General features: G+C 55.9%; 1 protein-coding gene across 15 annotated transcripts in view; it reads right to left on the reverse strand.

The window, feature by feature from the left end:
- The window catches only part of GTF2IRD1 (GTF2I repeat domain containing 1), a 139152-nt gene extending 123227 nt beyond the window's left edge, over positions 1-15925 (reverse strand). For 4 of the 15 annotated variants that reach the window (XM_078354525.1, XM_078354518.1, XM_078354515.1 and 1 more), the window contains exon 1: positions 15824-15925. In XM_078354525.1, the coding sequence (XP_078210651.1) occupies positions 15824-15904 (81 nt within the window). In that variant the 5' untranslated portion in view covers positions 15905-15925. Of the gene's footprint in view, positions 1-14307; positions 14908-15734 lie in introns of those variants that run through there. The other 11 variants (XM_078354569.1, XM_078354561.1, XM_078354544.1 and 8 more) reach the window with 5 other exon arrangements.
- Between the last annotated feature and the right edge of the window lie 691 nt (positions 15926-16616).

The raw sequence follows: 16616 nt of genomic DNA on the forward strand, positions 1-16616 counted from the left end.
GGTGGGTGCCTGTAGTCTCAGCTACTCTCAGGAGGCTGAGGCAGGAGAATCTCTTGAACTTGGGAGTTGGAGGTTGCAGTGAGTCGAGATTGTGCCACTGCACCCCAGCCTGGGTGACAGAGCGAGACTCTGACTCAAAATAAAAGTTAAAAAAATAGTAATAATTAAAATAATAATAAAAATACAAAAATTAGCTGGGTGTGGTGGCACATGCCTGTAACCCCAGCTACTCAGGAGGCCGAGGCAGGAGAATTGCTTGAACCCGGGAGGTGGAAGCTGCAGTGAGCCAAGATCATGCCACTGCACTCCAGCCTGGGTGACAGAGCAACACTCCCTCTCAGAAACAAAACAAAATAAATAAATAAATAGCCCAGAGGATGAACTATTCTGTCATTCCACACCTGTGCTATCTGCACACATCAGCTGCCTTTCCTGGAGGGAAACCCCCCAAATAGGGCTATACCCAGCTCACAGGGACAAGGTGCCCCCACTGCCATCACCACTGCCCTCTGGATGCTTTTGAACACCACTGCCAGGTCAGCAGAGGCAGGTCCTGGGGTTGGTGGAGGAGCCCCAACAGGAGTTGGGATTGAAGGATGGAGGGAGATCAGTCGCAGGGGCTCACACCTGTAATCCCAACACTTTGGAAGGCCGAAGGGGGCAGATCACTTGAGGTCAGGACTTCGAGACCAGCCTGGCCAACACGGTGAAACCCCATATCTACAAAAATACAAAAATTAGCCGGTGTGTTGACAGGTGCATGCAATCTCATCTGCTCGGGAGGCTAAGGCAGAATTGCTTGAATCCAGCAGGCAGAGGTTGCAGTGAGATGAGATAGAGCCACTGCACCACTTCATCCTGAGCAACGGAGCGAGACCCTGTCTCCAAAAAAAAGAAAAGAAAAAAAGGAAGGGTGGAGGAGGGGAGGGGGCCCACCTGAGGTTGCTTTTTTTTTTTGAGACTGAGTTTTGCTGTTGTTGCCCAGGCTGGAGTGCAATGGCATGATCTCAGCTCACCGCAAACTCCGCCTCCTGGGTTCAGGCAATTCTCCTGCCTCAGCCTCCTGAGTAGCTAGGATTACAGGCATGCGCCATCATGCCCAGCTAATTCTGTATTTTTAGTAGAGACGGGGTTTCTCCACGTCAGCCAGGCTGGTCTCTAACTCCCAACCTCAGTTGATCCACCTGCCTCTGCCTCCCAAAGTGCTGGGATTACAGGCGTGAGCCACCGCGCCTGGCCCTGAGCTTGCTTCTGATTCACTTAACAAGGTTGCACCGGACGCCCACTCCGTGCCAAGCAGGGTGCTGAGAAGGACAGGGATGCGGAGGACAACACCATGACGGGGCCCTGACCCTCTGTCTGTGAAGGTGACAGACAAGCACAAGGGAAATTAGAGTCTTGTTTGTGACGTTGGCTGTGGCTGAGAGGCACCTAGCATGACCTGGAGGGAGACCAGATCAGGGAAGCTTTGCAGCGAGAAGTGACATCCCAGCTGAGACCTGCAATGAGGCATCAGCCCAGGAACACAGACTGGGGACATTACGCATGCTCTAGGGAGAGGCAGCGGCGTTCGGGAAGCAAGACGGAGCACGGTACATTCTAGAAACGATCAAGTTCATCGCGGCTGGCACAGAGAGACGCAGGCAGGGCCTCGCCATGCCCAGCCTGCAGCTTTTCCAGGAGCCACGGAAAGCCCTAAGCTGCCTCGAAGTGAGGCCGTCAGATAGAGTTTTGTTTTTTTTTTTTGAGATGGAGTTTTGCTCTTGTTGCCCAGGCTGGAGTGCAATGCCATGATCACAGTTCACCACAACCTCCGCCTCCCAGGTTCAAGCGATTCTCCTGCCTCAGCCTCCCGAGTAGCTGGGATTACAGGCACGCGCCACCACGCCCAGCTATTTTTGTATTTTTAGTACAGACGGGGTTTTTCCATGTTGGTCAGGTTGGTCTTGAACTCCCAACCTCAGGCGATCCACCCGACTTGGGCTCCCCAAGTGCTGGATTACAGGCATAAGCCACCATGCCTGGCCTGACAGAGATCTTCACCCAGAAGCAGTGCAACAGCCTCACTGCCATGTCCTGTGTCTGATCCTACACCCGTGCCCCAATCCGCCCATCCTGCCCTGCAGAAAGCCACTTCTCCTGCAGGCTGCCATCAGCCACACCTGGGAGTGGCACTGTTCTTTAAAATTATTTTATTTTTTGAGATGGAGTGTCAGTCTTGCTGTCTAGTGGAGTGCAGTGGTGAGATCTCAGCTCACTGCAACCTCCACCTCCCAGGTTCAAGCAATTCTCCTGCCTCAGCCTTCCAAGTAGCTGGGATTACAGGAACCCACCATCATGCCGGGCTACTTTTTTGTATTTTTACACAAAATAGAAAACCATCCCCTAAGGAGCCACAGGTAGCCCCTGCCCCAGAACAAAGGCCTGGCCTCTAACAAGTGGAATGTCTGTGACCCTGAGGGGTAAGGGGTCCGCAGGCTGAGGGGACCAACCAGTTCTACCTTTGAGGTTTTCCCAGTTTGTGGAAGCAGAAACCTAGGGATGCTGGCCGGGTGCGGTGGCTCACGCCTGTGATCCCAGCCTGGGCAACATGGTGAAACCCTGTCTCTACTAAAAATACAAAAAATTAGCCAGGCATGGTGTTGGGCACCTGTAATCCTGCCACTGCACAATAACCTGGGTGACAGAGCAAGACTCTGTCTCAAAAAAAAAGAAACGGAGGCATGCCATACCTCACACCTCATGGACAGAGGGCTGTGTCCTGGACAAGCAGAAGATAAGAACAGATCTTCGGGGCCAGGTTCAGTGGCTCACGCCTATAATCCCAACACTTTGGGAGGCCCAGGCGGGTGGATCACCTGAGGTCAGGAGTTTGAGACCAGCCTGGACAACGTGGTGAAACCCCGACTCTACTAAAAATACAAAAATTAGCCGCACGTGGTGGCATGTGCCTGTAATCCCAGCTACTCAGGAGGCTGAGGCAGGAGAATCGCTTGAACCCAGGAGGCGGAGGTTGCATTGAGCTGAGATTAGGCCAATGCCCTCCAGCCTGGGCGACAGAGCGGGACTCCATCTCAACAACAACAAAAAAGAACAGACCTTGGAATGATGGAGTCCAGGATTTGCTGTCCAGGGGAGTGGGGCTCCTACAGGGCCAGCTTCTGGGGTCATCACATGACAAGCTGAAAAAAGTGCTTTTCACTAAGATGGCAGCTAGCTCCCCGAAACGGAATACACTGATTTTCCCAAGAACCCAGCCATACTGTATAAGAAAACGATCCTTGTTTGTTCAGATGAGGCTCAGAGAGGTACAGTCACTTGCCTGTGTCACACAGCAGCTCAGTGGTCAGGCTGGGATTTGAACCTAGGCGTGTGTGCCTTTAAAGACTCTGATGGTTCCACTGCACCCTGCTGTGAAGTGAGGGAGCCCTGGCTTCTGACCCAGGGCCACCAGGAGCATCTCTCCTGTGAATGTGCTGAGAAGAGAGTATCTCAGGGAGCTGCTGGCCTGAGGCAGGTGTGTGTGGACCAGGATCAAAGAGGGAGGATGTGGTTTGCCCACCTGCCCAGAGGGCTGCACCCACAGCTGGGAGCCAGGGTGTGCATGGGGAGCAGGGGTGACCCCCTCCTTCCCCAGGGCCCTGCCTCTCCCTGCGCGCGCCTTGCTGCAGATGTAGCCATGCCTGAAAAACCAGCTCCTGGATAAACATGAGAGAGACATCAGACGGAGGGAGTCACAGGGAGCTGCCAGGACCACCCTGGAGCCGGGTGGGCGGGCGGGGGGTCTTGTCTGCTACAGGAAGCCACCCAGGAGCACCCAACGGCCTTCCTTCCTGCACAGGGCTAACCTCTTCACAGGCTTCCCGGCAAGTGCTGGCCCCAGGGTCCTGTCTTTGAGGACTTTAGGGGACTGTGTAGGGGTCGGAGGCAAGAGTGGGGTGCAGGGGGAAGTTGCTTGGGGCAGCCCTCATCAGAGAAGGGCCACAGTGATTTCACAAATAACAAATTAAATAACAGTAAAAACCAGCTGGGTTCGGAGGCTCAGGCTCATGTCTGTGATCCCAGCACTTTGGGAGGCCGTGGCAGGTGATCACTTGAGCCAAGGACTTCAAGACCAGCCTGGCCAACATGGAGAAACCCTGTCTCTACTAAAAACACAAAAATTAGCCAGGTGTGGTGACAGGTGCCTGTAATCCCAGCTATTTAGGAGACTGAGGCAGGAGGATTGCTTGAACCGGGGAGGTGGAGGTCAGAGTGAGCCAAGATTGCACCACTAGACTCCAGCCTGGGCAACAGAGTGACACTCTGTCTCAAAAAAAAAAAAAAAAAAAAGTGTCATACTGTGGTCCAAAGGGGCACAGGAGGCTTGAGCCTCACATGTCCCCACCTCCTGCTCCTTGGTGGTCCCTGGTGCCCTCCAGGGCTCCGTGGAAATCTACATGCTCACATTACCCCAGCTGAGTCTCACAGTCCTGCAAACCTAGTGTTCTCTTCACCCATTTAAAGATAAACGGGCCGGGTACAGTGGCTCACCCCTCTAATCCCAGCACTTTGGGAGGCCGAGGTGGGAGGACTGCTTAAGCACAGGAGTTCCAGACCGGTCTGGGCAACACAGCGAGACCCCGTGTTTACAAAATAAAAAAAATCAGCTGGGTGTAGTGGCAGGTGCCTGCATGTGATTCAGGAGGCTGAGTCACTTGAGTCTAGGAGTTCAAGACTGCAGCAGGCTATGACTGCGCCACTGCACTCCAGCCTGGGTAACAGAGCAAGACCCTGTCTCAAAATAACAATAATAATAAAAGATGAACAAACTGAAGTCCAGAGATGTGACACCACTCGGCCAGCCCTGTCCCGTTTGACCCTAACTCTCGATCCTGCCTGCAGCACGGCCTCACACCCTCCTTCCCTACCCGCAGAAGTCCTGCTCTTATTTCACGCCAACATGGAATTTCTACCCCAAGCTAAACAGCTGCAGGAGTGAAGACCAGAGCCGCCTCACCAGGAACCCCCAGACTCCCAGAAGGTGGGGGCACCTAGGAGACTGGCGAGACGCCCCAGGGCACAGACAGCGCCCCGCCCTCCACCTCCAGCTGTCCTGGCCCCCACAGCCTCAATTACTCCAGAGCCCACCTGGATGGCAAGGGAGGATCGCGTGGGGCCAGAGGCCCAGAGGGTGGCGGCAGGCAGGTGTAATTTCATCGCGGGGCTCATGGTATGAGTCACCAGAAACAGAGGATGAAATTCCAGCTCTGAGGACAGAGAAGAACAGCTCCCCCGGCTTGGGGTCAGCTCTTGATGCCGGTCGGGGGGGGGAGTGTAGGGATGGGGTGCAGGCCACAGGCCCCCTGCCAGCCAGATGGTGCCTTTGTGAAAATGAGAAAGAGGAACTACCTTCTTCTGGGGGGTCCCGAGATGATGCAGGGCTGGCCAAACTGGTTAGCTAGATTTCCCTAGAGAGGACAGTGGCTAGAGGTATGTGGCATATCCATACCGTGGAACCCTACTCAGGGACCAGAAGGGACCAGCTCCCCGTGCACCCAGCAATGCGGATAAATGCATCAAGCTGTGTGAAGCCAGATTCAGAGGCTCTGGACTGTACGATCCTATTTATGTGACATTCTACAAATGCAAAGCCATATTCAGAAGACAGGTCAGTGGTGGCTGGGGCTGGGACAAGAGACAAAGATGAACAAATGGGCTTCAAAAAAAACTTCTTGAAGTTTTGAAAAAAAGCAATCCTCCTGCCTTAGCCTCCCAATTAGCTGGGACTATAGGCACACATCATCACATCTGGCTAATTTTTGTTTAAGAGACAGGGTCTTGCTATGTTGCCCAGGCTGGTCTCAAACTCTTGGCCTCAAGCAATCCTCCCGCCTTAGTCCCTGAGTAGCAGGCTACCTTGCCTGGCTAATTTTTTTCCTTCTTGTAGAGATGGGGGTTTTGCTATATGGTTCTATGTTAGTCTCAAACTCCTGGCCTCAAGCCACGCTCCCGCCTCAGCCTCCCAAAGTGCTGTTCTATGTCTTCATAGGGCTTGAATGACATGAGGGTGTGAGCCAGGCGAGTTCCTGGTATGGCATAGCGCTTACCCCTCAACGATATTTATAATAAAATATAAAGTGGGGCCGGGCACGGTGGCTCACGTCTGTAATCCCAGAACTTTAAGAGGCCGAGGTTGGCGGATCACTTGAGGTCAGGAATTCGAAACCAGCCTGGCTAACATGGAGAAGCCCCGTCTCTACTAAAAATACAAAAATTAGCTGGGCGCGGTGGCGTGCACCCATAATCCCAGCTACTAGGGAGGCTGAGGCCAGAGAATGGCTTGAACCCAGGAGGTGGAGGTTACAATGAGCTGAGATCGCACCACTGAGTTCCAGCCTGGGTGACAGAGTGATACCATGCCTCAAATAAATAAATAAAATAAAATAAATAGAATAAAATATAAAGTGGGCCCTTCTCACGTGCCGGCCAGGGGCTGGGGACCAGGACCTAATGAGACCCCTTCAGGCCTGACGCCCCACCAAGGTTCTCACTGGCTGGTAAAACGACAGACGGATGGAGTAAAGATATGAACTTGGCCGGGCGAGGTGGCTCATGCCTGTAATCCCAGCACTTTGGGAGGCCAATGGGGGGCAGATCACCTGAGGTCAGGAGTTCGAGACCAGCCTGGCCAACATGGTGAAACCTCATCTCTTCTAAAAAAAACTACAAAAAAATAAGCCAGGTGTGGTAGCAGGCACCTGTAATCCCAGCTACTCCCGGGCGGCGGAGGTTGCAGTGAGCCAGGATTCACCCCTGCACTCCAGCCTCGGGGACAAAGAACAAAACTCTGTCTCAAAAAAAAAAAAAAAACAAATAAACAAAAACCACGGACTTGCTTTGATGGCGGTTCTGCCAGTCGCCAGAAAACGCACCGTGAGACCCTGCTGGGCCACCGCCAGCCAGCAAAGAGGCCCATCCTCGGCCAGCCACCTAAGAGACAGGCAGGGCTCTCCCCCTGCCACGGGGAACAGGAGGGGAAAGGGCCAAGCTGCACCCCGATTCCCCGCCCGCCCCACCCATGCAGCCTCTTCTGCGTCCTCAAGTGTCCAGAGCCCCAAGCCCTCAAACCGGGCCTCCTACCGTGTCTCCACCACTGACTTGCCTCTGGGGGGTCCACACACCCACACTGTGGAGTCCCTTGGACTAACGGCACCACCCTAGGGTCCAGGCAGGTTGGGGAGAGCCATCTCCCTTTACATCCAAGCAACTGCCCAGGCGGGGGGAGGCAGACGTGGACCCCGTGACCCCTGCCCCTGCCTTCCCCACCATGCCCCTCACCCCAGGGGCTGCAGCACAGGTGCTAAGAACCTGCGTGGAGTGCAGGAATTCCCAGCAGCCTCCGAGGTGTGGGGCCAGCCCCTCAAGGCCATGACCGCCCCCGAGGCAGCGTCTCCCAGCCTTGCCAATCCTAAATGAAAATCGCACTTGGTGTCTAACAGGATGTTTCCAGCAATTTCCCACCCTCTCCTCCCAGCATCTCTGAATACACCGTGTGGAACACACTGGCCAGAAAACCCTGAGGTCAAGGACTTCCCAAACTGGGGATCCCTGAGCACCCCTCAACCACCTAGACTACAGCCTCCATGCCACCCAGGCCAGTAGGGGATCCAAACCCTCAGGCCACAGGCTGGAGAAAACCCGAGCAAGGACATTAGAAGGATGGTGCCTGTAATCCCATCATTTTAGGAAGCTGAGACAGGACTGCTTGAGGGCAGGAGCTTGAGGCTAGCCTGGACAACACAGTAAGACCCCATCTCTTAAAAAAAAAAATTTTATTTTTGAGACAGAGTCTCACTTTGTGCAGAGGTACGATCTCCGCTCACTGAAACCTCCACTTCCCAGGTTCAAGCAATTCTCCTGCTTCAGCCTCCTGCTTACAGCCTACTGTAAGCTGGGGTTACAGGTGTGCAGCACCACACCCGGCTAACTTTTGTGTTTTTGTTTGTTTGTTTTTGGTTTTGGTTTTTTTTTCTATACAGACACTTCATATAGGAAATTTTTGTATTTTTAGTAGAGATGAGTTTTGTGTCTTTGTGTTTTTACCATGTTGGTCAGGCTGGTCTCAAATTCCTGGCCTCATGTGATTCGCCCACCTCAGCCTCCAAAGTGCTGGGATTACAAGTGTCAGCCACCTCGCCCGGTGGCTGATGTTTTTAATTAGCTAGGTGGGTGGTGCACACCTGCAGAAACTGAGGTAAGAGGGTGACATGGAGCCCAGATGTTGGAGGCTGCAGTGAGCTAGGATCACACCACTGCACTCCAGCCTGGGCAACAGAGCCAGACCCTGTCTCAAAAAATATAATAAAATAAAAATTTGGCCAGGCACTGTGGCTCATGCCTGTAATCCCAGCACTTTGGGAGGCCAAGTGGGTGGATCATGAGGTCAGGAGATCGAGACCATCCTGGCCAACATGGTGAAACCCTGTTTCTACTAAAATACAAAAATTAGCCGGGTGTGGTGGTGTGTGCCTGTAGTCCCAGCTACTTGGGAGGCTGAGGCAGGGGAATCACTTGAACCAGGGAGGCGGAGGTGGCGGTGAGCGAAGATCACACCACTGCCCTCCAGCCTGGCGACAGAGCAAGACTCTGTCTTGAAAAATAAAATAAAATAAATTAAAAAGGACTCTGGTGGCTGGGTGCAGTGGCTCACTGCTGTAATTCCAGCACTTTGGGAGGCCGAAGCAGGGGGATCACTTGAACTCAGGAATTGAGTAACATGGTGAAACTCCAAAATACAAAAAATTAGCCGGGTATGGTGGTATGTGCCTGTGATCCCAGCTACTCGGGCGACTGAGTGAGCCAGGAGGATCTCTTGAGCCAGGGAGGTGGAAGCTGCAGTGAGTCAAGATTGCGCCACTGCACTGGGTGACAGTGAGACCTCATTTCAATACACATTAAAATTTAAAAAAAGGCCACAAATCAGTGAATGAGCTCCACATGATTCAAACTCATTCCAGATCTACCCCGGGCCTCCGTGGAGCCCTGATCCCAACTCCAGGATCAGCCACACACGCCTCTGGCCCCTCCCCAACCCCTATCCGTCCCACCGCCCCAAAGGCAGCAGCTGTGGGGTTGCCAGATAAAAGTGCAAGACCCCCCAGTTCAGTCTTACTACAGATCAGCAATGGCTCACTTTGAGCCAGAAGCTCATCCCAAATATTGCACAAGTCCTTGCTCGTCTGAAATCCAATTTTAGCCGGGCATCCTTATTTTTATTTGCTAAATCTGGCAACCCGAAGCAGGTGGTCCTGAAGGAGGGCAACAGGTGAGCACACGAATAGCTCCGGGTCAGCCAGGCCCCAGCTCAGGGGCGAGAGGAAGGGGGCTAAACGAGAGCTCTGTTCACTGCCTGGGACAGTCCCTCAGGAGCCCTAAGATCGTGTAAGATAAAGTATCCTCACCCATTTCGTTCAGGACACGTATCTTACCTTTTTTTTTTTTTTTTTGAGATGGAGTTTTGCTCTTTTCCCCCAGGCTGGAGTGCAGTGGCACGATTTCAGCTCACTGCAACCTCCGCCTCTTGGGTTCAAGTGATTCTTCTGCCTCAGCTTCCCGAGTAGCTGGGATTATAAAAAGAGCCTGGCTATTTTTATATTTTTAGTAGAGATGGGGTTTCACCATGTTGGCCAGGCTGGTCTCGAACTCCTGACCTCAGGTGATCTGCTCGCCTAGGCCTCCCAAAGTGCTGGGATTACCGGCGTGGGCCACTACAACCAGCCCTAACTTATCTCAAATGGGCAAATTTCCAGGGCAAGAACCCAGGTTCTTACGGCCCTGGCCCCATTCTGCACGACCCTGCACACTCACAAAGCCACAAACCCAGGTGCAGGTTGACCCAGAGGAAGGGAACAGGACCAAGGATGGATCAGTTCTGCAGGACGAGGGGAGAGAGAACTTCCAAAATAGGGTAGGTGAAGAAGTAATGATGGGGCCTGGCGCAGTGGCTCACGCCTGTAATCCCAGCACTTTGGGAGGCCAAGGCGGGGTGATCGCTTGAGGTCAGGAGTTCGAGATCAGCTTGACCAACATGGAGAAACCCCATCTCTACCAAAAAAACAAAACTCAGAGGGGCGTGGTGGCGTGCGCCTATAATCCCAGCTACTCAGGAGGCTGAGGCAGGAGAATGCTTGAAACTGGAAGGCAGAGGATGCAGTGAGCTGAGACCGTGCCACTCCACTCCAGCCTGTGTGACAAGAGTGAAACTCCATCAAAAAAAAAAAAAAGTGATGGACCAGGGGGTTTCCAGCCAAGCTCTCGGCCTCCAGAACCCAGGTCACCACACCCCCTGCAGCCCAAGAGCCGCTCTGCCACACCTGGAGATACCTGGCTGAGAACTCACAAACTAGGCCAAGAAAGTGACAGGGTCCTGCCTCCCTTCTGGAGTGTGGAGCCTGGGCAGAAAGCACATGACAGAGTCTTGTTCTGTCACCCAGGCTGGAGTGCAATGGCGCAATCTTGGCTCACTGCAACCTCTACCCCCCAAGTTCAAGCTATTCTCCTCCCTCAGCCTCCCAAGCAGCTGGGACTACAGGTGCCCACCACCATGCCTGGCTAATTTTTTGTAAGTGGAGAGGGGGTTTCACTGTGTTAGCCAGGATGGTCTTGATCTCCTGACCTTGTGATCCACCTGCCTTGACCTCCCAAAGTGCTGGGATTACAGGCGTGAGCCATGGCACCAGCAAAAGCACATGTTTCCATGAGATGGGGCTGAGGGGCTTCCGAGAGGCCCTGCCTGGAGCCCCCAGCACCTACACCTTGGAGACTGTTACCCCTCCCAGCAACTACCTGTCACATCAAACTCTTCTGGCCAGGTTCATGCATCCCTGTTTCCCCCAGAAGACCATCCTTCCCACCACTCCACTGCTGCTATGAATTCCTTTGGGAAATTCCCTTCCAGTCACACTAAGGGTCCCTGTCCTAGAGGCCCCCTATTCTCCTGGAAGCCCCTCAATCAAAGCTAAACTCAGGGCCAGGTGTGGCAGCTCATGCCTGCAATCCCAGCACTTTGGGAGGCAGAGGCGGGCAGATCACTTGAGGTCAGGAGTTCTAGACCAGCCTGGCCAACGTGATGAAACCCCATCTCTCCTAAAAATACAAAAACTAGTCGGGCGTGGTGGAGCATGCCTGTAATCCCAGCCACTCGAGGCAGGAGAATCTCTTGAACCTGGGAGGCAGAGGTTGCAGTGAGCCGAGATGGCGCCACTGCATGCCAGTCTGGGCAACAGAGCGAGACTCCCTCTCCAAAAAAAAAAAAAAAAATCTGAACTCAGCATGGGTCCCAAGCCCTGTTCCTAGTCTGCTCCTCTGTTTATAAATTGGCCCTGCACGTCTTGTTCCATGGGTGTCCCTTAAAGCCTCTGCAGGCCGAATGGAGCTAGGCACACACCCCGGCTTGTCCCAAAGAACCAAAGAACCTGGCTGTGACTCTGGCTGCCACACATCTGAGAAAGAGATACTTAGGAACAGTGAGAATCAGGGAACTGAGAGACACAGAGAGGACGACCGTGAGGAGCAAAGCCCCCACGTTAAGGTCAGGAGAAGACACAGGCTGGGGTCATGGGGAGAGAGGGGACCCCAGAAGTTCACGGAGAGACCTTGGGACTCCTACCAGGGTGGGGAGCTTGCCCCAGATACGAGCATTTCAGAAAAATAGGAGAGTCTGCTTAGCCATTTGGGTCAAGGCTCAAGAGCAGGATTTCATTCATTCATTCATTCATTCATTCATTCATTCATTCAAGAAGTAGCCATTTAAGAAGCATTTGAGAAGCAAGCCTCTATCCCTACCTGTCCCTAGTGCAATCGGGGAGAGAGATGTAAACATCTAAGTGAGATCAATGCTGGGATAAAGGATGGAACGACGTTGGCCGGGCGCGGTGGCTCACCCCTGTCATCCCAGCACTTTGGGAGGCCAAGGTGGGAGGACTGCTTTTGCCCAGGAGTTTGAGACCAGCCTGGGCAACACAGCAAGACCCTGTCTCTACAAATAATAAAAAATTAGCTAAGGTGTGGTGGCACTTGCCCGTGGTCCCAGCTACTCAGGAGGCTGAGGTGGGAGAGTGGCTTGAGCCCAGGAGTTCGAGGCTGCAGTGAGCTGTGTTCACACCACCGCACCCCAGCCTGGGGAGAAAGCAAGGCTCTGTCTCAAAAAATAAGAGAGAGAGAGAGGATGTGATGGGGACAGACAGGTAGTACCATGGCCAGCCCTGAGGGCGAGGAAGTCTTCAGCCCAAAGATACCACAGCCAGGCCAAGTCATGAAGGAGGAGAGGAAAAGAGGCATATTCTCCCATGCTGACCCCTACCCCAGCCACACAGGGCCATTAAAGGAAGCCCCCCCAGCCTCCACAGGGGAAGGGCAGGGAGAACCCTCGAGAGAAGAGGAACCGTGTGTGTGTGTGCAGAGGCCAGGGGTGGGAGGAAGTCAGGCCATTCAGGAAAACGGCGAGACGGACCCTGAATGAGAATCACGGCGGGGCTGGGGTCTGTGGTTCCAAGGTCATGCTTAGGACAAATATCCCAGGCCGTCACCCACCATCCACGAGACCCCCAGTCCAACAACCAAGCTGTCACCAAACTGTGGATGGCCTGGCCTCTGGAACCCAGCAGGCTGCAGAAACAGCTGCCCCCAAGACCCCTCGATTATGGCTGCCAGATTATTGCCAAACACCACACGCTGACGACTACCCCCACGTCAGAAGGCTAGCTGGGCTCCCGGGGGGCTGCCTTCAATGAACAGATAACAATTATTTGTGATTAGCATACTGCAAATAAATGACCCTTCTCCCAGCATGGAGAGAACAGTCCTTTTAAGTAGGTTTAGCGAGCCCCCTACAAAGCTGTCTTTAAGACCCAGTTTTACAACCGCCAGCCCGAAGTTCTCGAACATTTTAAGAGTGCAGGCTCGGAGTGGCTGCGGAGTTTCAGCCCTTCCTTCCTCGTTTTCCTCCGTGGGGTCCTGTGGGACCCTCTGAGTCAGACCTGCCAATTTCTAGGTCACCCTCAGAGCAGGCTATGGAAGAACAAGGTGTGGACTTGAGCCTCCCACACCCCAGAGGCAGGATGGGGGTTCCGATGCCCTGTCACCTTGGGGCCAAGCCTGTCCCTCGGTCCGCAGGTGCCTGTTCAGAAGAGGTCAGAGTCTATCTCACACCCTTCTGGGCCCCAAATAGGGCGGTTCATGACGGCCACCTAACTACCTTATATCCAGCCCCTCCCTGCCAGCAGCCACCAACCTCCAGCCACCTCCTCCTGCTTCGAATAAATAATCGATGCTGCTGCCCTTCCCCTCTGGAATGACACTGCTGAAATAAATGAGCTGCTTGGGGTACCGTCCAAGCCCCAAGGCCCCGGGCCAGTGCCAAGGAGTGAACAGTCCCGGCCACAGGGGACCCAGACACACAGGCAGACCATGGCAGCGGCGGGCCAGGGTAGCTTCCAGACACCCCTCCCCTCCTCTAAGAGAACCCCTCGCAAATGCCCACTCCTCCAAAAACTGTGGGGGCCTGCCCTCCACTTCCACCCACCAGGCCCAGGGCCATGCCGGGGTACCCTCAGCACAGTCTCCATCCAAGACCCAGTGCTCCCCCCAAGGGCCCTGCAGAGAGACCCCTATGTCCCAGCACCCCTCACTTCAGCTGGGATGGGGACACAGGAGACTCCCATCGCGGGACCTTGGTCCGGTGAGGCAGGGTCAGCAGGCCAGATGCCAGAGCTCCAGCCCCTCCAGCACAGCCACGAGGGTGGAACTCTGGGCTGTACAGCGTCCCCCTTCCCTGGGCCCATGCCAGGCCGGGCAGAGTCCCACTCCCTGGCTGCTGGCCAGGGGTGGGGAGCCCAGGAGAGGTGTCAAGCCCCGCATGCCCAGGGACTTAGGACGGGTCGGGTGGGTGTTCAGCGGCCCCTCCTCTGTCCTCTCCACCCATCTGCAGGAACTCAGAGACCACCCACAGACCGGGTACCCCCAACTTACTCCTCTGAACCCTTTGTGCTCCCCCGCACTGCCACCCTCTGAGTCCCCTCCACCCGGGGTTCAGCGGCCACCAACACACAGACCCGTCCCCTCCCCTGGGGGGGGGGTGTCTCCAACAGGAACCACCCTGCTGGGGCAACCCTGGCTGGGCTGGATCCCCGCCTGGGAGTAGGGGGCGCGGGCCAAGGGCCAGCCCAGCCAGGGGAAAGGCGGAGGGGGGGAAAGGCGGGGATCACGGCCTTCCCAGCCCCCTCCGCTCCCACCCCGGCGCCCGCCACCGCGGGCAGCGCGACTGACCTCATTCGCCAACTGCAGCAGCCTGCGGGCGCCGGCCCGGGACGCCCCCCACCTCCAGAAGGGCCGATGGCAAGGAGGGAAGGGGTGACAGCTCCCAGCTCCCGGCCCCTCCCGGGCAGGTGGGGGGCGGCCGTCCCTCCCCTCCCCCGGCCCGAATTATAATCCCAGTCACGTGCCTCCCCGGGCACCCAAAAGCCGGCCCCAGCTCCAGTAACACCTTGAGAGGGGGAGGGGCGGGGGCCCCCCGGAGGAGGCGGAGGGGATCGGGGGCGGGGGTGGGGGGAAGGGGAGAAGGGCCTCGGCGTCCGCCCCCCGCAAAAGTTTCTCCTACCTTGGAGGATCCCCAAGCGCTCCTGCCAGCGGCGCCCCGGCCCCGGCCCGCGGCCAGGACTCAGCCTCCTGCCGCTGCCTCCTTAATTAATCCGGGAGAATGGGGGAAGGAGAGGCAGAGGGAGGCGAGGACGGCGGCGCGGCGAGGGCGGGGAGGGAGGCGCGGGGAGGGGGCGCGGGGGGGATCGGCCGGCCGGGGGGCTGGCACTCGGCGGCCCCCACCCCCGGCGCGGGCTGCGGCGGAGGGCGGGGCGGCGCGGGGAGCGGAGCGGAGAGCGGGAGCGCGGGGAGGCTCTTTGTTCTGTAATCCCAGTAAGATTGCCAGCCATTCGCCCCGGCCCTAATCCCAGCCCCGCGCAACACCACCCTCCATTGGCTGCCATTTACATACGGGATTAGCCCGCCCCGCGCCCCGCGCCCCGCGCCCCTGCGCCCCCCCCCCGCTCGCCACCCCGCGCCCCTGCTCCCCGGGAACCTGGCGCCGCGGTGGGGAGAGCGCGCCGCACCCCGGGGCCCCGGACCTGCGGGGAGGGGCGGGGGCGCCCTCGGTTCCCCCCACCCAGCGCCGGATTAGAAAGCCTGGGCTCGCCCCCGCCTACCCCCCGCCCCCCCCTACCACTGGGAGAGCTGAGGGGCGCAGGGGGCTGGAGTTGGAGGGTCAAGGTCACCCAGCTGGAACGCGCGGAGGCCCTGAGCGTCCCGGCTGGTCACTCCTGCCTGGCCCGGGTTCTAGTCCTAACGCTTGGGCCAGGTACCTCTTACAGCCTTTGTCCCCCTCCCGCCCCTGAGATGTGCAGGAAGGCTGTGACATGCCGAAAGTCGCAGCAGAGCCAGCTGGACTCTTGGTCCCATCTTGTGAGATGGGACCTCCCTCTGATAGGCTTTTACCCCTGCCTCCCCCCACCCCAAACCACACACACAAACCACACACACGCCACAGCAGCGCTCCTACTGAAGCGGAGCGCGCACCTCCCATCCGGTCCCAAAGCCATAAATCCTAATTCAGCACAAGGACCTCACTCCTTCCCCCACGTGGTGCCCTGAGCCCTGAACTAGGCCTTGGCTAGGCTGGGCATGGCAGGGAGGGAGAGACTCACCCCAGGCAGGCCCCAACCCCAGGGAGCTTCTGTCTTAGGAGAACAGCCAAACATAGATTGAGAATCTCCCAGGTCCCGGCAGAACCTACAAGCTCTCCCCGTGGCCTCCTTGCAAAACTGTGGTTGCTGAGATTAAGGCAGTGAGCGAAGTCTAGCGTGGCTGACTCCATCTTGCTTCCAGCCTCACGGGCGGCTGTCCTCACTCATTCCGGGGCATAGGCCAAGCTAAGGAGGGGAGGAATTTAGTTTATAGTTCAACTTTGAAGCAAGGATAATAACAGTCACTCCTTAGACCTAACCTGCTCTTTACTCAGAGACCAAAGCCATCTTCGTAAAACTAATGAAAGGCCCTAAGAGCTGGGCGCGGTGGCTCACGCCTGTAATCCCAGCACTTTGGGAGGCCAAGGCAAGTGGATCACCTGAGGTCGAGAGTTCAAGACCCACCTGACCAACATGGAAAAACCCCATCTCTACTAAAAATACAAAATTAGCCAAGCGTGGTGGTGCACACCTGTAATGCTAGCTACTCGGGAGGCTGAGGCAGGAGAAATCACTTGAACCCGGGAAGTGGAGGTTGCAGTGAGCCGAGATGGCACCATTGTACTCTAGCCTGGGCGACAGAGCAAAACTCTGTCTCAAAAAAAAAAAAGGAGAGGCCATGAGATTAGGATTATGGGAGGGGCCTGGATTCTGCTAAAACCCAGGCATGTTTTTATAATCTCTGACTACCCGGGAGTCATGTGGCCAGAGTTCACAAGGTTTGTGAGTTCCCCTCTTCCTCCTGTAGATAGCATCTCTATTGTGGAAACTGAGATTGGTCTTCTCAGATGTTTTTCAGACTTTCAAATTCTGGCAGCTGACTGACTCACCTGGACCTGTGTG

This window comes from Callithrix jacchus, chromosome 2 (genome assembly GCF_049354715.1).
Source record: "Callithrix jacchus isolate 240 chromosome 2, calJac240_pri, whole genome shotgun sequence".
Lineage (NCBI taxonomy): Eukaryota > Metazoa > Chordata > Mammalia > Primates > Cebidae > Callithrix > Callithrix jacchus.